At 40.4% G+C, this 26,458-nt stretch overlaps 1 protein-coding gene across 2 annotated transcripts in view; it reads left to right on the forward strand.

Annotated features, from left to right (window-relative positions):
- Positions 1–26,458, forward strand: part of ZNF407 (zinc finger protein 407) — a 448,632-nt gene that overhangs the window by 335,805 nt on the left and 86,369 nt on the right. The window contains exon 9 of one of the 2 annotated variants that reach the window (XM_041739733.1): positions 10,318–10,421. The exons of the other annotated variant lie outside the window; for it this stretch is intronic. Within the exon in view, the coding sequence (XP_041595667.1) occupies positions 10,318–10,406 (89 nt within the window). The 3' untranslated portion in view covers positions 10,407–10,421. Of the gene's footprint in view, positions 1–10,317; positions 10,422–26,458 lie in introns of those variants that run through there. 2 annotated transcript variants of the gene reach the window in all.

Here is a 26,458-nt window from a genome sequence, read left to right on the forward strand (position 1 = left end):
ATCACTGACTGTTCTATTACCTGACAGCAATTGATAAAGCATCCGTGCACAAAGTGCCAGAAAAGGTTAATATTTATTGATTTTTATGGTGCTACAACCCATGTAGTTTTGCCATCAAAGATGTATGGCCACCAGCACTGGAATCTGTAAAATTGCAGAATGCACACTAGATTTTATTATAACCTATGCCAGTATTCTACATTTTAAAAAATGACAGATATTTAACAAAAAGCCCTGAATGTGTAGCCACCCTGAACCTGTGACTGGAATTTAATATTTTAACACGAAACACAAGAGCACTTAAAAACTAAAAATTAATCCTTGCTTTACAAATAGCAATCACATTTAGCCTTTTCTTCCACTTAACTATATGCTATTGATCCGAGAAGATGCCCAAGCAAGTGATAGCTGGAATTATGAGCATTAAAGGGCTTGCTTCTTTAACAGAAAAATGTGTAATTAGCAGAGAAGTGGGGAAAGCCTATGTTTAGTTTTAAAGGAGTTTGAAAGAAGCAGTTTGAGTGCCACACCAGTTTCGCATATAACCAAGAACAGTCTCAGCTCCGAGGATCCTGAATTCATTCCCTGGTTGCAGATTGTGGGTAACAATGAGGAGTGCGCACTGTTCTTGTCTTTTGTTTTTTGTTTGTCTCCATCTGAATTTCCCAGACTGAGATTCAGTCCTTGGATTACCTACAACACCAGAAACACTGACCTCTATTCATTTGCCTACTTGAATACACTTAAAATTTGCGTTACTTTGCTGATTGTTTAGTGTGTCTAGATAATGTGTAACAGATGAAATAAGACAATTTATGAATTACTTTTTTAACCCAGAGAATCCACCATAAGTTGTCCCCTGGCCTCCAGGGCCATAGACTTTAAGGGTGAATCAGAACTAAAGCCCTCCGTCCCTATTTTTTTAGATGTTTTTGAAAGTGGGAGCTGGAATTTATTTCTACAAAAGATTTAATGGAAATCCTAATGCTAAAAAAAAAAAAACAAAACTACTTTAACCAACTGAATAAATTGCGGTGCATCCTTCAAATATGCTTTTAGATCTTCTACCAGTTTCCGCAGATTCTGTTTTTTCCTTCCCTCACAAACAGCTTGCCCATGTTATTACGCTTATTTAGGGAAGAGAAAAGAGTTTGCTTCTTGAAAGGAAGCATCCTTTTGCCTAGAAAACTGCTGTCATATCTCACATATCATTGAAATATGTGGCAGCTTCAATTCTAACATTGAAAAAATTAAAAAGACTTAAGAGAGAATTCCTGACTCATGTTCTCAAAGCTGATGACAGTATGCAGTATTTTCCATAAAGACTTCATTTTCCCCTCCTTTTATTAATCTTATTTATAATATTGTTAAAATTTTCTTCATGAATACCAGTGTCACATGAGTCTAATTCTTTACATCATTTTAATTTGTCAATTTTCTTTATCATTTTGTCATTTATCTAATATTCTTTCTCTCTTCTTCCCCCTTTTTAACCAGGCAAGGTCTCTTACTAATAGCATAGTGATTAAAATAGTCTTGCTTAAGGAACATTGCTCCGTTACACTGTTGTTTTGTTTCCATATAGCCTGGTTTTGCAGCCTCCCAACCTCAGAGCTATCTCTCTGGCTTTCTTTGCTGTTCCCCTTAAACCTGCCGATGACAGCTGAGTGACAGGCCCCTTAACACTTCCTTTCTTCTCTGAAATTAGACACTGCTGCCATAGGCCGTGCATTGGTGTCCACGACACCTTCACCTCTGGATCAGCTGTCACCTGAGGTGTGGACGACTATGTGAAGATGGCACTGGGATCTTAGCCCGTTCACTTCTCTTTAAGTCACACTGACTAGGAGCACACCACCCAAAGCCAAGTGTACAAGGACACATATGCAGGGACACATTTTATATGACAAACTAAAATGGAAAAAGGAAAAAGAACCATTTCAAACCACGTATTCCAAATTAGAGAATCATTTTAACTTTTATGAACAACAGTGGGAATGAAGACAGAGGTTTCAAATTTCACAAAGCAGATACCATGAGGGCTGGGAGATCCTGTGATTCTCATAACTATGGAATTTATTTTCTGCCCTGCCCCAAGTAAAAATAAACAAATCCTTTGAATTACTCTTTTTTTGTCAAGTATGTTTTATTTGACTTTTGGTTTCAAATTCGCCCTTTTAAAAAATGTACTTTATTTTGTGAATTGTCGGAAAATGTGAACCATCAGAGGGAAAATATCTTAACCCCATTTTGAATTGGTTCATTTCCTTATTTACTTTGTATTTGAGTTCTAAATAAAACATATATTCTGACAATTATATTGAAACATTAATGCATACTTTATAACAATTATCTGCTTCTCATTCTCTTTTGCTTTTTTTTGGATTGAAACTAAAAACTAAACATGACTTTAATGTTTTGGTTTGCATTAGAGATGCATTCAAAATAAAATACAAGAAATGATTTACACATAAATGTGGCAGAAAAAAATCAGATTTCAAAAAAATAAAAATCAGAAGATATCCTAGAAATCATGACTAAAATAATGTGACAGTTTTTAAACTTCGACTTTGAGCAACTAATGTATGTTGCTGCCTTTGAGAGGGAGACTTTTTAAGTACATTTTAATTCATTCTCTTTAGGTGAGTTTAATCACATGAACTGATAGGCTTTTTTGCTTAATACTATTAGAGTTCTTGGGTAGCTTTTGTATTGAAAAAACGTTTTTGTCTTTAGTGCTTGACGTGAGGCTTAGTGTAGTCTAACTGGTTTACCTTGTCAGTTTGATTAGCAGAAGAAGCAGGTCATTGTTGGTTACCTAGCAGATGATGTTTTCTTGTCCTAAACTGGGCTGTGCAGAAACCATTCCAGGAAATTAGAAGTACCTTAGGTTTTTCTTCTTCATTTGCATCTTCTTGAAAAGGGGAAAAGCAGTTTTGTGGATCCTTTAGACAAGGATCTTCTATATAGTTTCCTTTTTTCCTAGTGAATTGTATTACCTAGTTTTAGCTGAAATCATCACTGGTTTCATGTGACCTAGGAGAATTAAAAATATTGTTAATTAGAAGGCCCAGGTTCATGATGTTTTCCATGGCAGTCTCCTCTGAGCTGTTTGTTGATTGCAGCTCGTTGGGGAATTTCAGAGTATCGTTTGTTGTAGTGTTGGACTTGGCAAAGTACGAAAAGTACTTCAGTGGGGTGTGATGTGCAATGGCATCATTTATATTAAAAAATCTGAGAAATTTTCAAGACATAAAAGTAATGGGTTCTGGGGACAGGCTGTAGCAGCCGTGTGCACCCAGCGGCCACCCAAGCAGTCCTGGTGCAGGGGTGCAGATGCTCCCCTCTGCCGCCCCCCTTCCCTCCCGCCCAGAGAGAAGGAGCATGCCTGGTGCTGGCAGCACTAACAGAAGCCCTGTACAGACAGACAGGTAGGCAGGACCACAGGACCCAGCTCCATCAGAGGGAAGGAAGCCCGAGTCCACTCTCCAGCCTCTCCAGGAGCAGTGGCTCTTCCCTGGAGCCCTTTGTTTGCACTTCCTTCCAATTCTTTCTTTTCTCAGGTTCTTCTGATGACCTTTCAGCCCCCTCTCTTTTTTTTTTTTATTGAGTGTTTCACACAAGAACACGGCAAAATGCTATAAATTACCCACAAAACTGAGAGGGAGAGGAAGAATGACTTCCAAGGTAAAATGATCAAGTGCAGAGCTGACAATAGAACCCGGACCCGGCTCTCGATGAGCTGTCGGGGAGCATGGATTACCCATCTCCTTTCTTTAAAGAAGGTAATCTTGGCTGCCTTGAGGGAGGTGGTATTCTTTTGTGACCACTTCTCCTTTTTCCTTACATTGCTTTAACTATTTGGAAGAGTGAATTCTTCTCGTAATCCTTTGTCCACTAATTTTCTTTCATCGGAGCTTTTGCTCACTGGCCACTTTTTTCATTACATGTGCCATGGGAATATCTTATTTTACTGTTAATTTATTACAACCTGCGCTTGTTAATGTAAGGTGTCTGCTGACATTTACCCACACTTGGTCTTTGTTCCTCAGGCTGCCCAGTGTATTTATAAAACCACATGTTCCAGATTACTAGTTTTGAGCTGACTTTTTCCCTCTTCTTCCTTTTTTTCCACAAAGCTTTGTATCCACAGACACCCCCCCCCTTTAATGTTTCAACTCTGTCAAAATTTCTGACAAATTCTAGTTCTGGGTTCCCATATAATATGCCTTGAATTCCCAACAATACCAAATAGATTTCTTACTTGGTATTCTGAAATGGTTTATTTATAGTTTTGAAAATTATATTTCTTTTTTTTTTTTTTAAGAACTATTTTTTTAATTTTTATTTATTTATGATAGTCACAGAGAGAGAGAGAGAGGCAGAGACATAGGCAGAGGGAGAAGCAGGCTCCATGCACCGGGAGCCCGACGTGGGATTCGATCCCGGGTCTCCAGGATCGCGCCCTGGGCCAAAGGCAGGCGCCAAACCCCTGCGCCACCCAGGGATCCCGAAAATTATATTTCTTAAAAAAAGAAAACTCTCATCACATCCATATATTACCAATCCTAAAGCAAGATCAAGTTTACCTTTTAGGAGACAGGGAAGACAAAATGATAGAGAATATGTTGGTGGGGTGGGGGAGGGAGTGTAAAATAAACACCAATACCTTGAAATGTAAGCACTTGAAACTTGTATAAGAAGGCCATGTAAAAATGCAGCTAACTTTAATTAGAAATGAGAGAAAACAACACTTAGAATAGCTGTCCTCAAAATAAGATTTCAAATCAGAGTTAATGTATTCTGAAAAAGGCAGTCAAAAATGAAGAAGAAATACTATAACTTTTAACTCTTAAGGCGTTTTAAATAAAGATTTTAGTTCAGCAAATTAGAAAGCATGCTGGCATATGAATACAAAGGGCGGTCCGAAGGTTGGAAAGCAAACCAGGTAAATCTGCAGTTAGCCATTGTGGCGATTTATAGAAAATATGGAACCAAAAGTGGAAGGGATATAGAAATGGAATTATATAGCCGGTAAATAGAGCCAGAATATTTGAAATAATACATAAGCCATTTGTATTTTTAGTAGCTATGTTTCTTCAGGCAGACACATATTTGCAATCAGATACTTGTAATGAACCATTGGAAACTTGTAAAAAGCCAGGGAAAATTGACAGATGAAAAGGCCATTGAGCCAGTAGCTAGTGGATCTGGAATCTAGTCCTATTGCTCGTGGTCACTATTTGCATGAGCCACTTAAACCCTCCTCTGCCTTACTTCCCTGAATGCAAAATAAAGGATGAAATTTTAATAGGTGAGCTCCACTGGGTCTTCCCAGGGGTGATAACACTATAATTATGTGAAATTATAAATAATACTCCCTTACAATCCTAATCTCCTGGTAATCTCTTCCATAATTTTCATTTGCTAAGATTATAAGGAAAAGCATGCATATGAGACCATTGGGAAGGTTTATGGGTTAGGAAGGCCAGGAGGACTAGGTACAGACAAGTTAGGAACAAATTCGACCCCTCAAATGTTCTTTCCCACAAAGGACTGTGATGGGCTCTGAATCTGCAGTGATGTTTGTTCCTGCCGCGAGGAGACCACAGAGCCTGCCTGGATATCTGTTGGCATCTCTCTGAAATCTGATCTTAACACAGGGACTTGCCTACCGAAAGCACAACCCCAGTGGGGCCAGTGTTTAAGATGACTGGTCCCCTCTGTAGATGTCAGTTCAGAAAATGAAAACTAAACTGTCACATAATGGCGAAAAACAAAAACCAAAAAACTGTTAGATTTTTTTCTGTGGCCTTCCATTGGTTGTGGTTCGGCTGACGGCTCCAGGTAGCTTTCTAGTAGTACAAGAACAGAGCTGAGCCAACAGAAAGCGGGTGGTAGGAGGTTGTCTGGGAAGCAGGCTTGCTTCCAGGCAGACTCCAGGCCAGCCTGCACAGCAGTGGGCTGCCTAGGAGAGGGTCCAGGTGGCTGTCCTCAGGGTCCTGTGGGGCCAGGAGAGTGAGGGAGCTCCTGCCCCCCAGGCTGGAGAGGCACCTGTGTCTGGCAGCCAGAACATGCCCTGTGACTTCCCTGATCTGTCCCCACCATACTAAACAAGTGGTCAGTTAACAAGGTGAGAAAGATCCCAGTAGCCTCCAGCACCCAGCAGGCCCTCAGCGATGGTGGATGTCTTATCATTTCTGCTAAGAAGAATATGGGCCTCTTCTAAAGGAATGGGAGCCTGTGCCAGGGTGGATCATGCCGGAGTCTTCCTGATTAGCCACAGCACCCTCTTAGTCCCTTCATATAGTCGCTGTGGCGTCCCAGATGCCTGCAAGGTATGGTGGCCATGGTCTTCATCAAAACCGTTCTGAAAACACTGCTGCTGGGTTCATGAGACCTTATTTCAGACGCCTGCCTACTGCCTCTCTTTTGCTCTGTGGCAAGTAGCTTTGGAATTAACTTCTCTCTAAGCCCTGGGAGGTCTCCCATCTTCTTGCTATTGGGAATACTCTGAACACACATACTTCATCTCCCTCACTCAGCTCTCCAGGGTTTTCATACTTTTAACAGGATGTGGTTTTTAATGAGGCTTCTAGAAGCTTCAGAAACTTCTTTAATGATTTTGTTTTGACCTTTTGCTACTGCCTTTACTGGGACTGAATTGATCAATCAATACTGAAAATTTGCTACCACGATTCAGATTTTATTATTTTTGCCTGCAACTTTTTAAGTTTCCTTTTCTTGGTTCTGGAATGGGCACCAATTAAGCATTATAATGGGGAACATTCAAGAGTCCAAACAACATGGGTATTAAGTCCGTAACAGCCATGTTCCCAGGTATCTCCAAACCTTCACATTTACCCGCCTTTACGTTGCTCTGTATGAAATAGACATTGTGAACAGATGTAAGCAGACGATGCTCACTGCCCCTTCAGTTCACGGTGTAAATCCCCAAGGGCCCGACACGTGTGGGGGGGGGAGATGAGGGGGTTCCATTGGTCCGGGGCCAGGGTCCTTTGCTCTCTTCCCTCTCTGTTCCTGCTTTCCTTTCTCAGTGGGTTTTAGACACGTCATCCCCTGTCGAACTGCCTGAACAGTTTTGCACGAGGATCTCGTAGAAAATGGGCAAAATCCAGAACCTCCAGTGCTGTGTCTCATGCCCCCAGTTCTCTGTACGCTTACTGCTAACACCGCGCCTCACTCTGCTTTGTCTTTTCAGGGGTTGGGTGCCTTGGTGGCAGTGTTTCCACATTTCTTCTTGGTCACCTTCTCAGTGGTTCTGGAATCCCTTAACTCCCAGAAAAATCTTGAAACATGGCATGTTATTTGAATATATAGTTTTCTTTTTAAAATGCAAAATGTTATTAACTTCATATTTGCAGATTTATTACCTCTTTAATATTTACTATATATGTAGGCTTTAATCTCGTTAATTTTTCTTCATTTTCATAGCAAGTTTTCTTTACACTTATTAACTTTTGGAAATAAGCTGATTTTCTAAATAAAAATAAGTGCTAAGAGTATTATTTTTTTTTAAATTTTTAACAGGAATACCAAAGACAATTGGAGAATAGAACAATTATACAATATAGGATCTAGGCGGGGAACCAGTAATCCTAGAAAGTTCTCAACATACTTAATAGAGCACATGGAAACAGTCCCAGAAATTTAGGAATACACAGTAAATAATGATCCTCCCCCCAACAGCTCCAGGAGGTATTGCTAGAGTAACCACAATAGTTTCTTAAGGAGCTCTCCCGGGTTCTGGTATTCAAGGGTAGCACCCCACCCCTTATCATCTGTGGGAAATGGGCACTTCAGTGACCAGCAGCCTGGAAGGCCAGGGAGAAGAAACTATTGGATCACCTTAGAGCAGTGACTGACTAGATAAGTCAGTGGATCTACTCACATTCACGACCCCATCTGTGCGCTCTTGGTAGCTGATACACATCTCCTGATCAGTGTGTGCCAGGCACCGGGTCTGTGCTGGGCACCAGGTCTGTGCCATGTTGGGTCATCCCTTGCCCTCCAACCATGGCCCTGGTGCCACACTGGCAGTGTCTCCCAGGAGCACATGGGCAGAGGGAGACAAGGATTTGGCCCACCGCTACCTGCCAGCTCTCAGCAGAAAGGAAGATGATAAGAAATAAGTCATACTGTGGTGCTGTAGTTGGGATAGAAGCAGGAAGAGGAACCAGAAAACTGGGTTAGTCGGGAGGACAGGGTGGAATAGTCTGCAACTATTTTGTGTACAGTCAGGGGAAATTCTCTCTGAGCAAATGACTCTATAAAACAGTTTTACTGACATACAATTAACATCCAACAGTCTGTGCACAAAGTGGAGAATGTGTTGAGTTTGGGTGAATGTATAAATACTCGAAGCCACCACCATAATGACAATAAGAAACACAGCCCTCTCCCCCAGAGTTGTAAGGAAATTTCTAGTACAGAGCGTGATCCACGTGGGGCCGGAGCCGTGTGGGCCTGTGGTTGGATAGCATGCAGAATGAGCTGTCCGATGTAAGGAGGGTGGCCCTGGAGGGACTAGGGCCAGCGTGGTGGGCCGCTCAGGCCTTGTCTATAGGGAGGCCTGTGGGGATTTTCTTCTGACTCTGACAGAAGCCATGGAGGGAGTGAGCGAGAGAGGAGCCTGCATTGGTTTATCTTTTGAAGAATGTCACTCACTCAGACTTCTGTGTGGAGAGATGTGTGCTTGGGGGAACAGGATGATCACAGCCGGAGAGTGACCATGGGACAGAGGTGATGAGGGCAGTCAAATAAGGCTGGAAGCCAGCTTTCTCTCTGCCGTCTGACCCCTAGCCACTGTGCCCTTACTTGGCTTGCTACCTTCTGGCCAGGGAACCTGGATTCCTGGGACGAGGCAGTCAGCCTCCATTTGTAGATTTTCATATCTGTGTTTTCCGACTTGCACACTCGCCACATGCTTCTTGACCTCCAAGGAGACATCCTCAGACTCCTTAACTTGGACTTTTTTTAAACTTCCACAGTGCTTATTTCCCTTGTGTCACATTCCATTGTGGGTAGGATCGTCTTCCTGACTGCACACAACTTCGTGTCATTAAGCCCAATAGTTGCTAATAGTGTGCTTTATTTAGAGAGGTGCTTTTAAACTCTTGTTAATGTTCTTGAATTACACTTAATTGGAAAGATTTCCATATAGTTGTGTAAAGAAATATAGAAGATTTGTTTTAATCCCCTAAGAATGTGACAGCAGAGTATTCTAGTATCTTTCACAACCCAGATACAATACCTTATTTTTGTCATTGAATAGACTGGAAATTTATTTTTGGTAGATCCCATAATACCAGGAGAAATCAGAAATCTGAGGGCACTGTTGTTACCTTTTTTTTTTTTTTTTTTCTGGGGAAAAATCGAGACCTTAACTGTAAGGAAAAAAACAAATGGGCTCAAAGGAAGTGAAAGAAGGGAGTGTGTGTGTGTGTGTGTGTACACATGTGTGCAGGCACACATAAATATATATTTTTAAATATTTTTATTTGTCCTTGTAATAAAGGTAAATACTTCAGTTTATTAAATTTCTCTTTACTTTTCTGACATTAAGATGTTCAAGATTTAAAAACAATTTAATGCTTTCTTAAAAAAAGGAAAAAGGGGCCAATCTCCACATGTAATATACACTAGAGAAACACTTTTTAATCAATTGGCTTACTTAAAATTATTTCTAAAACCATCATATCTAGAAACTATTACTTAGGAGAAATAGACTAGATTTATTCTAAAATGATTATTTTTTAAATAGACACCTGTATTGCTCTCTTCTCTTTATATGTGGTTGTTACTGTATATGCTTAAACTGTGTCATTAATATCCATATGATTAGGTCAATACAGATATTTTATTAAGCTTGTTTTCTTCAGCTTTGTGTATAAAATAAACAATATTGGGCAAAGAAAACATAATATGAAAGTTCATTGTTGTTTAGTAGGAAATCAGTATGTTAAGAAGAACTGACACTCTAACCACGTAAAAATGATCAATATTTTCATGAATACAACCAGCCTAAAGGTTTTTTTGGATCTTGGGTAGCCTAACTTTTATCATTTGAAGCTTGAATCACTACCAAAGGCTGACGATCTACTGGGTGAGAAACCAGTGCGTTTTTATAAATACACACATATTTATTCATGTATTTAAAATTCAGACTAAGAGTGTATGAAGCAACTGTACTTAGCAATAGACGTTATTTGGCTGAAGAACTCGTTTTTTAGGCATATAATCTGAGTCGTAAAAAGCATCTCCCTCCTTCGTGTCTCCCTCCCTCTGACACGACAGCCCCGCCTGCAGCACTTCTGACTCCAGAGGGAGAGGGCTGCACACCCCGCGCAGTTCCACAGGACAGCAGCTGGACATTCTACAACTGAACTCAGTTCTGACTCCGACTACCTGGAAGCAGCGCCCACACCCCACAGGTGAAGGGCTCAGCCCCACAGGACTTTGCCCACTTCAGATGCCCATTGCAAGTCCAGCCTCTCATGCTTCTGACTGGCTATAAATCAGAGGTTCCCATGTGACTCCCTTGGGTCTTTATTTGCTGGAGCAACTCACAGGACTTAACATGTTTACCACGTTATTAAAGGATATGATAACAGATCCAGATAATTGATGAAGACATACTTCGGGCAAAGTCTGGGAGGGACCCTACCACAGGAGCTTCTGTCTCCATGAAAGTGGGGTGCATCACCCTTCCAGTATTCAGATGTGGTCAGCAGCCTGGAAGCTCTCAGAATTCCATGCTATTGGGATTTGATGGATGCTTCCTCGGTAGATATGGTCAGTTGTTACTTCTTTTTCCAGCCTTTCTCTCTAGAGAAGTAGAGGATGGGGCCAAGAATTTGGAGCCTCTGATCATAGCTTGATCCTTTGGTGATCAGCCCCATCCAGGAGCCACTCGGGAACGCCCCCTAGAGTCACCTCATTAGAACAAAGGACCATCCTAGTGTTCTTACCACTTAGATCACAGGGCTTGAGGAGCTATCTGCCAAGACTGGGGTCAAAGACAATAGGTTCTTTGTAGGAGCTATACTGCAGTGTAATGGGTAAGGGGGACCAGGGTTAAGTCCTATTGGTAGAATCTTCAAAGAAACGATGTTCCAGATGCTCTGTTCTCCAAAGTGGGGGTAATGGAGAAGTTACCCAGAGTCATACCACGTCAGAACCTGCTAGTGCATCACAGGTCTTAGGAAATCCATCAGACTCAAAGCCTGTGGCAATTGGAATGTCACGGTTGGGACACACCTTGCAGGGCCAGCAATCCTTTCTTCTTGTACTTACCTACTCAATTCGCATTCACGTAGTCCCATGTGAACACCGTCAGTGACAGGGCCGTCCCTCTCCATGTAGCACATTGTGCCAATCTCAGAAAGTTCATCTGTAAGTTGAGACAGAATATTTTTCCCCGTAACGTCCCAGGTCCCTGGTTCTTTATTCTCAGAAGCTCCAAATTAGAAATCTAACACCATTTTCTATTCATCTTGAAAAATTGCTCCTTTCCTAGACTGTAAACTTAAGGGCAAAAAATAAATCGCCAGTATCCAGTTAAGACAACTGCAGATGTTTCTTGTTTATTAAATTGGATAAATTTCTAGTGTCCTCTTCTCATGTGACACTGTCCACATTTCATCACGGTTTAAGACTGCGATTGTCTCTACCGAATTTCATTAGCTACTTTACCATCTTCCCACTCTAATGTACAAACCCAGTGCACACTATGATCGCATTTTCATTGTCCATATGTAATATTTGCAGCACACATTGTATCAGCTCTGGCTGATGTAGAGAGGTGTGTGATGGATCAGATGCATGGCAGAGATGGGATAGATATCCTGTATTGTGTGTATGATGAAGAGATGCAGTGCAGGGTCAATGCTGGCTGATGTGAAGGTGAAGGCTAGCAATAGAGGACATAGCTGTGGCTCTCACCATCCTGATTCGTATTCCTTTTGGCCTCCTCCCTCTTGTCACTGCCGGGGAGCGCACCCAAACTCAGCATGCTGTGTGTGTGCTAAGTATGTATGTGGATTGGCTTAAAGGAGGAGATGAGTTTGGAGCAGTGATGTGAAGGCAGTAAGGAATGTGTTTTGGGAGAAGGAAGCCTTGAAGGATGGAAGTGGTGGTGTTGTGTGGAGTCTAACATGGGACCTGAGGGGCGGGATCTTACCTGGGTTCCTGGCGTTGGGGTGTTGACCCTCTGTTGCAGTTCTTGAAGCATGATCTTATCAATAACCAGAGATAATCTGACAGAGTCATCTTAAGTAAATTTGGCAAGATAATCATATAAGTTAAAATGTTTTTCTTTTAAATTGAGAAATATTACTGTCACATTGACTGGAATACTCCTGTCAGCAATCAATACATTTTCCCCTAGAAGAGCCACTGGTGAAGTCAAATCGTAGTCACAATGTTGCTTTACCGTGTTTAAAGCCAGAACAAAGAAATTGAGTTGAATTTAAGGAAAGTACCTGCTGTGCTCACCTGAGGCAGTGGCCTGGCCAACCCTGGGGGCCCTGTGGTATGGAAGTCCATCTCTAGGGTGCCTCTTTCTCTTCTCTAGGCAGTACTGAGCATGGTACTCCTAGGTCCGTGTTTCTTCTTCTGAGTACCATGTGGGCTTATCTTTCTCTTAATACCCCCTTCACATAGCGATGTCAGGGCCACAGTTTGTCCATGGCAGCACAGGACTGTGTCTCAGATGTCCCTCCGCCAACCACGAGTCAGCCGATTGCAAATTTCCTTGGGCAGATGCTTTTAAATCTAGGATATGCATGTGACCAGCTTCTGGGCTGTGTTGCATTAATTAAATTAACTTCTGACTTTTTTTTTTTTTTTTTTTGAGTGATTCACTGTCTTCTCTCTGTATTTTCCTAATGGAACATTCTAGATGAGGGATTGAGTTTTGAAATTGTTTTGAGGAATAAAGAGGAGAGGGTTACAATCTGTTATTCTTAATAGAGATTAAGAACTTGAAAATGTCAGTTTGTGTAAACATAAAGATATTTATGTAGTAAGTATCCAATTAGTGAATTCCCTGGATGTCTGCATTGACAGTTCCTATTTTATTCACGGAATAATTTGAAGATGAGTTCTATTATGGGAGGAAGGTAGATAGTGCCATAATGGAAGGAGCTTTTATGGATTGGGCAGGTATTTTAAACTCTCTGAGCCTCCGTTTTCTTTCCCATAGAATGTGTGTGATAGTACTAATCTTCAGGATTTATTGAGGTGATATATGTAAAGCTCCACTTCTGGCATATACTTTGTACTTAACAAATGGCAACTCTTATTATGATAAGAATCCTTTGAGAGGAAAATGTTTATCATTGTTTTTATGTAAGGAATTTAGAATGCCTTTCCCACCTCTGCTTTCTTGTCCATTGGTGGAAGGGACACATTTTTCACGATCAGCTCAAGCATTATGTGTTTTGAAGCCTTCCGTGAACCCCTCAGATAGTATTTGTCAGCTTCTCTCTTGTCTGGAGAACCACAGCACGAGCCTCATCTGTGGGTACTGATGAGTGAATGTATTGATGTATGTATTTAATATCGAGTATTTGTTAAGTTTCTTACCATGTTGCAACACTTGTGCAAGTGACAACAGGGTCCAGGGGCAGCCCAGGGGACCATCGTTATCATCATCATCATGTCCTGAGTCTGTGTGTGTGTGTCCATGGATATAAGAATGTCAGACCCAAACAAATACATGAATAAGCTGAAGATGATGGTAAAGGCAAGAATACAGGGTTTGAGGATAGAAAGTTCCAGAAAGGTTACTTTTTTTTTTTAAGATTTAATTTATTTATTCATGAGAGATACAGAGAGAGAGAGAGGCAGAGACACAGGCAGAGAGAGAAGCAGGCTCCATGCAGGGAACCCAATGTGGGACTTGATCTGGGGACTTCAGGATCACGCCCTGGGCCAAAGGCAGGCGCTAAACCACTGAGCCATTCAGGGATCCCCAGAGAGTTTACTTTGAGTTGACGCCTCCCAGTGAGCCTCTCTGAGGAAGAAGCCCATGGGCTATATTGTGCATAATGAAGAATCAGCCACCAGAGACCTGGACCCAAAACTTTCTAGGCAGAAGGACGAGGAAGCAAGAGTCGGGGATGAGCCAGGTTGGCGCGTCTGACTTATCCGTGTGTATCTGCTACCTCGTGAAAGCATCAGACCATCGTTAGCACGAAGCAAGAAAAGGAATAGAATAATAGCTAGCAAGAAGGCTTCCGCACCAGTTCCAGCATGGGACAGTGAGACCTTGTGATGTCTAAAATTCTAGCAAAGGTGTGTTGTTCATTGTGGCCTTGACTGAAGAAGAGTAACTTGCTGTCTAACTTAGGGAGGAAGGTGACCCCATTTGCACAGAAAACCTCTTTTGGTCATTGAGGGCTGATGCATGGGTGGCCTGGCCAGATAGGGCTTAAATGGGGAGGTGGACATGTAAATGGGAAGGGTTAGACCATGGCAGACACCTGTTCCCACCTTAACTTCACTCTTCTTCATACCTTTCGGTGACTGGAAATTTCCTGAGACCAAGGCTGGGGAATATAACCTACTTTGTTTAGTAGAATTTTCTTCTTTTCTATATAAACCTCAAGCAGATTGTCAGCACCCGGTGTTTAATAATAGAGGGTAGTATTTATATTTCGGACTTCATCTCCCAAGTAAATTTTTAATTTCAAAGGAACCGTTCAAGATTGCAAAACTTTACACAGATATAAATGCTAGATTGAGAGTCTTAGTAAACCTACTGCCAGTCGGCATTCAAAACAAAAAGTCAGTGAAAGTGTATGTTTTTTATTTAAAGCCTTTTATTTAAAACCTTTTTTACTTAAATGTATCTCTCTCACACTCTCTCTTTTTTTTAGAGAATAAAGAGTTGAAACAGATTCATGTCTATTTTAAATTTAAATTATGGGGATCCCTGGGTGGCTCAGCAGTTTAGCGCCTGCCTTTGGCCCAGGGCATGATTCTGGAGTCCCGGGATCGAGTCCCACATCAGGCTCCCTTCATGGAGTCTGCCTCTCCCTTCCCTGTGTCCCTGCCTCTCTCTCTCTCTCTCTCTCTCTCTCTCTCTCTCTCTCTCTGTGTGTGTGTGTGTGTGTGTGTGTCTCTGATGAATAAATAAATAAAATCTTTAAAAAAAATTAATTTAAATTATGCCATCATCATCATCGCAATCATTGTCAAACGGTGCAGTCAAACACTTCCTGGCTCCTGTGACTTGGTGATTTGGGTTTGGTCTGGTGGCTCCTGACTCTCCTGTTACTCTTCCTTGACATAACACCCATGTGTCTCTTTGTTGGACACATCTGCCTTTCTATGGTGTGTGCATCCATTGTGCATTTGAAGAGATTCTAAGCTGATTCATTTTAGTGTATTTTTGTTGTCTGGAAGTGGTGTTTTTGTATGTCTTTGGAACATTTTCTCTGCCCCCTTGGTGAAAACTGGCCAATTTTGGCCTCTCTAAATAGAATACACTTGGGAATCCCTTTGTTATCCCTCCAGGCAAGAGCTCCCCAGCAGAGCTGTGCTTTAATGAGTTTGATTTCAACAGTGTTTGTGATTTCTGGGTTTAAACACGTGTCTTCTGATAAACTATCTGCCATTTAATATGTAAGGTACAAATGAAAATTTTAGGGTTGCAGGTTTCTCCATTAGAAATGTTCAAAATCACAGACATGGTGACATGTTAGACCACATGATGACTTCACATTGCCTTTGTATCTGTGAAAGAAGTGTTGAAATGATAGATATTCTGGTGGGAATTTGCACCCAACAGCCTGGCTTCTTTATGCAAAGTTCAGGACCTCAGGTTAGTGCCTTTGTATACCATGTTTAACCAACTACTTGTATCACAAGTTGCTTATATGCCATATTCTAATGGCCTTATTGATCTCTGGTTTGATAGAATTAAATAATTGTGGTTTTCTCTGACATTTGAAATCCCAAAATAAGTACAGTCTTCGATTAGGTAATAGTGCTTCTTTCTTACAGAATTATTATGAAATTAAATGAGCTAATAAGCATAAAGTGCTGGGTGGAGTGTGTAGCATACATGAGGAACTTAATGAGCACTACTTTCCTTCCTCACCTCTTCTCCACTTTGGGACCTCATTCTCCAGGCAGGGTGTCTTCTCAGTGCTTCACACTTATTGACGCTCCAACTGTATGTTCACCTAATTCCTTTATTCATCACAGCCACCCTGTTAGGAGTACTGTTACTGCCTCCCTTTTACAGATGAGGAAGCTGGGCAGTCAGACTTGAGGGCCTGGTCCAAGATCACGGAGCAGATAAGTGGCAGACCTTGGGGCACCAGCAGCCTGGCTGCAGTGTGCGCTGGGGAGAGGGCGGTTTGTGCCACAACAGAAAGTACTTGGTGCTCAGAATGTTCCAGGAGAGTGAGGCCTCCCTGCGTTTTGGTCAGGTTGTGAGAAATGTATGATCAGTCTTGGAAATCAGAATTGACCACCTACCACTCACCTATGTTCTTTTGCCAGTTGTGCTCCTGATCAGATCTGGTCTTGCTCTGTGGATTATGTTTCTATTTTGGGAATGGCAGCAGTTTTGTTTGGACATGTGAAACGTAACAGGTTGGGAAAGCCAGGTTCACTAGGTTATGGATTTGATCAAAACCAGTTTCATCAGAGCTTGGGAAGCTATTTCCTTTAGTGCTATGTTTTGGGTTTGTTTTTGTTTCTTCTGTTCAGTAAAGAAGCTTCATGCAGTGATCCTTGCTGTGCATCTTATTTCTTGCTTTTGACATGGTGTCAGTGATGTGTCTTTCTCATTACTAAAAATCTATATTCTATACATCAGAAATATTTCATCTCATTGGTAATAAGTGACATAAACCTTTTCTTGAAAATTCCCTAATACAGGCACCTAGCTGACTCAGTCATTAGAGCAGTGACTCTTGATCTCAGGGTCATGAGTTCAAGACTCACATTGGGCACAGAGATTACTTTAAAAAGGAAAAAAGAAAATATCCTAATACATGGAAAATTCTTGCTGATTTTTGCTTTTTTATCATCCTTAAGGACTGAACTATTTCCCCTAAATACTTCGAACTGTAATTGTCTTTATGAGTCCAAAATAAAGTATGATACTATGTCATCAGTCATATTCTTCTAACTTAACATCTACCAGAGAGGTAAAATCCCTGAGAGTGGGCATGTTGTTTGTCTTATCCACCAGTGAAGATCCATCCAAAGGCAAGTGTTGTACTTGGCACACATTAGATGTTCTGGATGCCTTCCACAAGAAAGGATGAGTGTCCACAAGAAAGGATGAGTGTCAGTTCTCAGGAACTGATCCCTCCCACTCCCATCTGAAACTCACACTTGTACCCAATATGCCACGCCTCCTCCTAAATCCTTCTGTTCTTGAGTCTGGGCCTTTGCACATGCTGTGCACCCTTGCTCCCACCTCTGGGAGGCCCTGCCTGCCTCCTTCCACCAGGCCAGGTCTGGTGCTCATCAGCTTCCCAGCACTTGTGTTGATTCTCTAGGCACTTGCCATACTGTATGGTGATTGCTTATTTCCTCTTCCAGTTTTCTACCATAAACCCTTTGAAGACCTGGTACTTGGCTGAGTGATTTGTGGAATGAATTAATAAATGAATAAAAACTAGTAAGAGCTTATGTTCCTGGTAGACATAGACTATCTGTCCTTCACCTGCACTACAGTTTTGTGTCATTCTTTAGCATCACAATTCATCCTGCTCTAATAACGAGGGTACAGTCTTTGTTCTAGCAGGCTCTTCATTCCTGCAGCTACATAGAGTCCTTGCAGCTGCCAGGATCTCACTCCCTTGTCTTTGTAAATCCAGCCACTTTTCTTTAATTTTCCTTTTATTTCCATTATTAACCTTCATGACTTGCACCCTGAATACTGAATAAAATGTCTCCAAGCCCCGTAACAAACCACTGGGATATGTGTTGCTTTTCAGTATCCAGTTCATTAGAAGAAGTCTTCAAATAGGTAATTTGGCTTATAAAATTTTGCATCCATCCCAGCATTTTAGAATGCAGATTTATAAAGATAAGAGTTTACTCCATACCAACTTTTCACATTCCTTGGAATAGGAGGACAAATGAAAGGTAGTGCAGTTTCACCCTATGTGATAATTCATTGATAACTTTGGAAATGATTCCTAGATTAATTATAAGTGTTCCTGTACAACTGGTACTGTGTAGTAGGACTCTGGGCTTATGGGGTTCCTAAGTGAGAATGTTTTCATGTCTTCGTTATCTTTCTTGGTCAAACCTTGATTTAATTGCTAGGAAATGCTCATATTTAAAACATTATTTTAAAAATTTCTTTTTATATTGGCAGACCATTTAATAGTACTTTCAGTTTTCTGCTTTGTAGTAGATCCAGATTTTATGGCAAAATCCCCTCATTTGTACCACAATGTTAAAATTTCTTAAGAAGATACATTGATCACAAATTATTCCACATTTTGCTGATTTTGTATTTAGCTTTTTAAACAATTCATATCATTATTAATCAACGTTTGTGTTAGTATTTAAAATTTTAGGTGATTAAATAAATAAATAATAAAAATTTTAGGTGATCCACATTTTAATGGCTTTAGAATAGTTACATTTTGCCACACTTGGCAGATTTTACTTTGGAGAATATAGCATATGTAGAAAAGTATTGGACAAACTCTCCCATCTTTTCATGAAAAAGCCCATGTCTGTCTAATGTCTAAGCAAAAAGACTAATGCCTGGGTGAATTTGGATTGCTTCTTAGAAAGAGGAGCAGTCCAGGGCAGAGGCAGGGACCTTACAGCTGCCTCTTGACCTTGAGTGAACAGAAATATTTGTGGCGCCCTCTTGGGGAGCAAGAACAGCTTTTGCAGCCATGGTCAAACGTGTTGGTACCTGAAACTTTTTCTGAGCGCACTTGCCCTGTGAAACCCGCTTGAACAAGGCAAGTCTAAGATAAGCACTAAATATGAGAATGGGAGGCAGAGTGATCGTGTGATTTCCACACGTAGCCCATTGGAGTGCATACTGCTCCTGGTCTGCAAACAGATGGGATGTAGTAGGTCATGAACGAAGCCCCCGTCCTTGTGAAGGATTGCTTTATAGGGTTCGGTGGCGCTGTGCACACCAGAGGCCACCCCCGTGCCTCCCTTCACCTGACTGTATCTTTTATTTGACATGTCAGTTTTACACCTCACCAGCTTCCAAAAAGGCTATGAGGTGGTTTGCAATAAAAACAGTGTGAAAGTGGGGATCCCTGGGTGGCGCAGCGGTTTAGCGCCTGCCTTTGGCCCAGGGCGCGATCCTGGAGACCCGGGATCGAATCCCACATCGGGCTCCCGGTGCATGGAGCCTGCTTCTCCCTCTGCCTGTGTCTCTGCCTCTCTCTCTCTCTCTCTCTCTTTGTGTGACTATCATTAAAAAAAAAAAAAAAAAAAAAAAACAGTGTGAAAGTGAATGAAGAAAAATCTGATGATTGGTTCAAAAGTGCTTTTTTCCTTTGCAACCTTGGAATTCCTTCTATATATAATAGAATCTGTAGTAATCCATCTTGCTTTGGCATGTAAGAAAATTTTAGAAATGTGTCTGAGATGTTTGATTCAACAACTTATCTATTTTTTTTAATTCTTCCGAACTAATATCCTTTTTTTTTTAAAAGATTTTATTTTATTTATTATTCATGAGAGACACAGAGAGAGATGCAGAGACACAGGCAGAGGGAGAAGCAGGCTCCATGCAGGGAGCCTGACGTGGGACTTGATCCCGGGTCTCTAGGATCAGGCTCTGGGCTGAAGGCGGTGCTAAACCGCTAAGCCCCCCAGGCTGCCCTTGTCTTATAACTAAACTTGTAAGTTGCTTTTCTCTTTTCTCTATCATTTTAGTTTCCTTGTTTTAAATCTTTTGTCAGCTTACATTACTTATACCTAATTTAGTTTGCCTTCTACAAACAAATGCTGAACGTTAATACTTTCTTGCTTTTTGATCCATAGAATTCTTATGTGTATCCAGGACCTGTCCAAGTATGGAATGCACACTGCTGATGTCAGAATCACTTGAGGAGGCTGTTAAAATTCCAGATCTACCTAACGAGTGGCTTTGTGTGATGCCCCAAGATCTGCATTTTACCAGCATATCCCTATGATTTCTGTAGCGTTAGAGAGAACTTCTTCGTTTTTGGTCTAGATATACTGTGTAGGTAATAAGCCTAGTTTTGTAAAGAAGGGATGTTGTTTTAACCTGTAACAAAGTATAAGTCTCTTTTAAAAATTCTGTCCATTTTGGAAATTCTAGTAAAGGGCATTAAAAACTTTAACTGCTATAGTTCAAGCTGTTGCTGTTGGTAGCAGTAATGAAGAGATTCTCTTGAGAGCTATGGGAGTTTCTTTTGAGTTGGTGTTCCCATATTGATAAAGCCTCATTTCACTCTGGCTGATATCTCGATTCCTTCTTGGTTTCTAATTTGCAAAAGTTTAATTGTGATGTGTCTCCACATGGATTTCATTGGGGTTTATCTCCTTCTTGATCCTTGGGTCTCTTTCACCAAATCTGGGGAAGTGTTCAGGCATTATTTATTTAAATATGTTTTCAGTTTCACTGTCTTCTATCACTCTACTACTCTGATGATATAAATAGCAGAACTTTAGTTATGGCCCCATTGTCCCCTTAGGCTCACTTCATTAACCACCTGCCCCGCCCAGTCTATTTTCTTCCATTCACTTGGGGGAGTTCTAATGGTCTTTCCTCAAGTTTGCAGGTTCTCTCCTCTGTCATCTCCACTTGATGAGTTTGAAATATTTTTATTGTAGTTTTCAGTTCTGTCAATCCCATTTGCTTCTGTTTTGTAACTTTTATTATTATTATTATTATTATTATTATCATTTGCTTACTGGGATTTACTAGTTTCTTTCAGGGGAACTTGTAATTTATGATGAACCCATTTTTATGATACCTGTTCTAAAATTCTTCTCAGATTGTTTCAACATCTGATTCATCTTCATGTTGGCATAAGATAATAATCTTTTTTCGTTCACACTGTGGTTTTCGTAGTTCTTGGTATGGCAAGTGATTTTTAAAAATTGTATACAGGGCAATTTGTTATGTTAGGAGATTCTAGATTATATTTAGAGTTTTTATTTTAGTAGGTGGTTACCCTGTTTTGGTTTAATATGGACCTTAGCATATTTTTTATAGGCTTTGATACCAGTGGCAGTTTAGTTCTTATGCTTTTACCATGTTATTTCAGTTTGCTTGGTTTTTCTGATGCTGATGGAGCTCCCACTTAACTCTACTATGATTGTCTGAGGGAACAGGATGGGGTTCCCTGGCCAGATGGCTCTATGTTCTGGTCCTCTACCTGTGCTTCTGTCCACCCTGAGGTCTCTGGGAAGGGGAAGATGGTCTTGGACCCACAAAGCCAAACAGGTTTCTTGGACCAGGTTGCCAGTTGTGACTAGACCTTTTTTTCATTTTGGAACCTAGAGGACAAAGCATGTGCTACTTGTTTTTGCAATCAGACATTTTTACTGAAGGTTTTGATTGTTAATTTCCTTTGGCGAGACACCAAGTTTTTTTAGATGTCCTCTTTTAGCTTTTGGTCCCTCTCACTGACTTCTCATCTTTTTTCCACCCTTTAAATATAGTGATCACCAGTATGCCAGTCCTCTTTCCCCTTGCCCACCCACTCTCACCGTGTGTTGTTACTTCACTAATTTCTACCATTGAGACCAGCATATTCACAACCACTGTTAGCACCTTCCTCCAAGTACAAGAACAACTCCATTGTAGGGGACAGAATATATTTATTTCCTATTCTCTTTTCCACTGCCCCTCCTCTTATCATAATTCTACTCATCCTTCTCCTAGGTTCCTGTCTCCTTTCAGGCTGGCATTGCCCACGTGTTGACAAAGCTAGAGACCTTCACTTCATCTTCCAGGCCTTCATTGCTCTCACCACCACCTTTACCTGGTCATATCTAATCTCCTCCAAGTTTCCCAGATATGGCCTGTTACTACCACCTCAACTTCAGACTCTGACCTCCCTTCGTTTCTCATGTTTTAGCTCTGTTGCTGGGTGCACATACATTCACAATTGCTATGTCTTCTTGGTGGGTTCACCCATTATTTTTATGAAGTGTCCCTTTCAGTCCTGAGTGACTTAATTTGCTTTGAAGTCTACTTTATTGGATAATAATACAGTTGATTCTGCTTTTGTAAAAAAAGTAATGTTTGTGGGATCCCTGGGTGGCGCAGTGGTTTGGCGCCTGCCTTTGGCCCAGGGCGCGATCCTGGAGACCCGGGATCGAATCCCACGTCAGGCTCCCGGTGCATGGAGCCTGCTTCTCCCTCTGCCTGTGTCTCTGCCTCTCTCTCTCTCTCTGTGCGACTATCATAAATAAAAAAAAAAAAAAAAAAAAAATTAAAAAAAAAATTAAAAAAAAAAAAAAAGTAATGTTTGTGTAGCATATGTTTTATCCCTTTGCTTTTAGCCTTCATCTATCAGTATATTTGAAATGAAACATATATACTTCTTGTATGAAGTATATGATTGGGCCATATTTTTTTGTATCCTCTTTGAGAATCTCTTTTAGTTGGTATATTAGACCACTTAGACTTATTGTAATTAGTAATATGTTAGGGCTTATATCAGCCATTTTATATTTTTCTTACTGTTTACTCTCCCTTTTTGTTTCTCAGGGGTTTTTTTTTCCCCCTACATTTCTATAGTTTACTTGAACATTTTTTTAGAATTCAGTTTTGATTTTGAGTATTTCACTTTCATATAGCTTTTTTTAGTGATGGCTGTACTTATTGCATTACATAAACATAACTTACCACAGTTAATTGGCATCACCATTTTAATACTTTGAGTGAAGTATAGACACTTTATTTCTCTTTGCTCTCCTTGACCATCCCTCATTTGTAATATCATTGTGTCTAATAACTACATACATTGAGAACCACTTTAGACAATGTTATAAATTTTGCTACAGCCATCAAATACAATTTAGAGAACTCAAGAGGAGACTGCATGACATAAGCACACCAAATAGCAGCCTTTGCATCACCAGCAGAAGGTTTTCTAAAGCTTATTGGATGGTTGTCTGTCAGTATTAATTCAAGGTGCCAGGCCAACACACAGTTCCATACAAAGAAATCTATTGGGGGTGATTGAGACAAACATTGAAAACTAAGTATCTTTTTGTCCATCTTCAGTTTTATAATATTTGCTAGATACTGCTAGTATTGTAAAAGTTATAGTAATAATTGAAACAAATATGGTGTATTATTTTGCTAGAGCCACCGTAACAAAGTAGTAGAGACTGAGGGACTGAAACAATAGCAGTTCACACTGCCTCACATTCCTAGAGGCCAGCAGTCATGACCAAGGTGCCAATGGGGATGAGCTGCTCTGAGCAACGGGGGAGCAGCTGGTCCATGTCTTTCTGGTAGGTTCTGGTGACCTCTTGGACTGTGGCAGCAGAACTCCAGTCTTCATGGACAGTCTTCTCATGCTCACACCTCTGTCTAGGTTTCCCCTTTTCAAAAAGACACAGTCATGCTGAATTGACAGTCATGCTGAATTGAGGGCCTATCCCAGTCCAGTATGACACCATACTAACTAATTACATCCACATTGGCTCTATTTTCAAAGGCAGTTGATTAATCTATCACAATGTATATAAGTATTCAGGTATATAGTTAATAGCTATTATGAGAAGATATTGTACACTCTAAAAAAATGCACAAATATAAGGCAGGGATTGCATGCCCTCGCACCCTGTGTTTCCTGGGTGTAGATGGCTTGCCCAGGTCCTGTTGTACCATTCACAGATGTGATTTGCTGCACCTTCAGGTCTTCTTATATCGTTCTTTCATCCCATCTTATAGTAGGTATCAGGTTTCAACCCTTTCATTTTGAAAAAAAATCAATACCTATATAAATCTTAATAATAAAGAGTGAAAACAGAAGAGGTCTACAAAATAGTGACATTGTCATAGTTTAATTTGCTATTCATTTAAAGATGGGTCTGATGACATCTCACCTTTTTTCCCCAAGTATCAAATTACCCTAGGCAACTTTACCTGATTATGTTAATCACGCTAAATATGAACCTATCTTATGTGGAGGGGTTAGAATTTGCAGAGGCTATATTTATACCTTTCAATAGCATTCATTATGACTTACAGAGTGAAAAAACTAGCAGTAATAATGTAGATTTTTTTCTTTTGTTCTAAGAGTTTTTAAATGCTCTACATAGAAGTTAGGAATTTGTGGCATGGGTGACACTAATCGAGGACTGCCATGGCTGTTTATGTATTAAAAGTTGGACATTTCTGATATTATCCCTCTAAGTGCAGGGTAAATCATATGGCCTTAGAAACTCCCAACATATATGCTATTTACAGTATATCTAGTGAAATTTGGTGCTTTCCGGAAGTCTTTCTTCTGCTTAGCTTCTACTTTGCTCTTGTCTTTGGGAGTACAAGAATGAGAAACAGTTTGAAATGAAAATATTAGTAAAATCTTAGATGATATCGATTTACTGATTTTTATGCACAATGTGTAGAACTGTTAGCAGATTCTGGGACTGTGCCATTAATATACACTTAGGTTATGCAGGATTTTGTCTTAATATGCTCAGTCTTTATATAAAGCATAATTCTGAATCCATTTGAGTAATGTACATTTAGCATAAGCAGAGTTGTAGTCTGGCATTATTAAAATGCATAGAGTCGACATCCTGGGCTTCTGCTGAAATATGCTTTTAATTGAAGCAGAATTATGGCGATATATTATCCATGTAAGTCTGGTTGTATCACAGTATTGGCTTGCATAGTAGCTCTTTGCTCCATGAGAACTGTATAGTAACCCATATGTTGTGGTTATGCATTTAAATATTCTATAGTGTGTACATCTGAATTGCTTGATATAGTGTTATCTAAGCATATGTTCTCTTGTGGAAGATGCATCTTGTAGCCAAGTAGTTTTGAAAATAATTTGTCAGTTATAATTGTATTTACCAATGATTGAAGGTCATTCGTAAAAACACATGGTTTCTTTAATAGAAGCTCTACTTTGAGCTTTTGGAATTTAAAAAAAAAAAGCAGGAATAAAGGAAACATTCATGGATGGTACATTTTGTTTACATTTATAATTTTATTAAGTTATAATTCACACTTTCCATGATAAGTCTAGGGGAAAAATAGCTTATAGATACCACTATTTCTGCAGATTAAATTTCAGTGTTCTAAAGAAGAGCCTAAAATGATCAACATCAATGAGTTACGCTAATGAAGCCTTGATTTTTCTAATTTCAACCTGCAAAAAGAGGTCTTTGGGGCATGATAATGTGGTAACATATGGTATCTGTTTAATAAGTAATGCTCAGAAAAGAATTGGTGCTTGATACCAATGCATCCTATAGTTCTTAGTAACATTTTCTTTTCTGCTGTATGTTATCATAGTCAGTGTCCACACACACCGATGAGCTCAATGGTGGTAATGAAGCACTTTTCCTTCATGCCAATTTATAGAGAAAGTGTTTCCTCTTCAACTAATTAAGGAGCTTTTTCTTTAATTACATGCTATAAATAACAACTAAATTTATTTTTTTAAAGATTTTATTTATTCATGAGAGACAGAGAGAGAGAGAGAGAGAGAGAGGGAGAGAGAGATTGAGAGAGGCAGAGACACAGGCACAGGGAGAAGCAGGCTCCATGCAGGAAGCCTGACATGGGACTCAATCCTGGATCTCCAGGATCAGGCCCTGAGCTGAAGGCCGCGCTAAACCGCTGAGCCACCCGGACTGCCCATAACAACTAAATTTAAAATTATTTAGGCATACATGCATAATCTGGTTTTGGTCATTGCAGTTTGTGCTGGTTTTATAGAGTAGATGCTGTGGAGTTTTGCCTGTGTTGGGTGAGCCCTATGGAAGTAGAGTCTCACATTCTTATTTCAGATTGACTGACCCCAAATGTCAGCAGCCGTCCTGCACTATATTCAGGAGTAACCACATTTTGAAACTGTGAATCCTATGGTCATGAATATTTCCTCATCAGTTGTTATTCTCTTTCTGTCACATTAATATCTTTTTTTTTCCCAAATGGATGAGTTTATAGGTGTCCCTATGCCCCTCTTCTAACTTCATCTTTTTAATTTTATTTATAGAGATAACGTTTGCTTATATTAAGCTCCTTTGTTTTGTGTGGCAAGGATTTCTTTCTACACGTCCAGCCCTACAGGTTGGTTACAGACCTGCAACCTGTAATTCAATAGAACAGTGCCCTGTTTACAAAGTCCTGGTTTCCTGTGCTGTCAGCTAGGGCAATCAGCACAAAGACCAAGCGCTTTTGGAACTAAATAAACAATGAGAAAAACATTCAGGCCTGCCAGTAACCCTTCACAGGTAATTTAACAGCCTT

Source organism: Vulpes lagopus, chromosome 24 (assembly GCF_018345385.1).
Source record: "Vulpes lagopus strain Blue_001 chromosome 24, ASM1834538v1, whole genome shotgun sequence".
Taxonomy (NCBI): Eukaryota; Metazoa; Chordata; class Mammalia; order Carnivora; family Canidae; genus Vulpes; species Vulpes lagopus.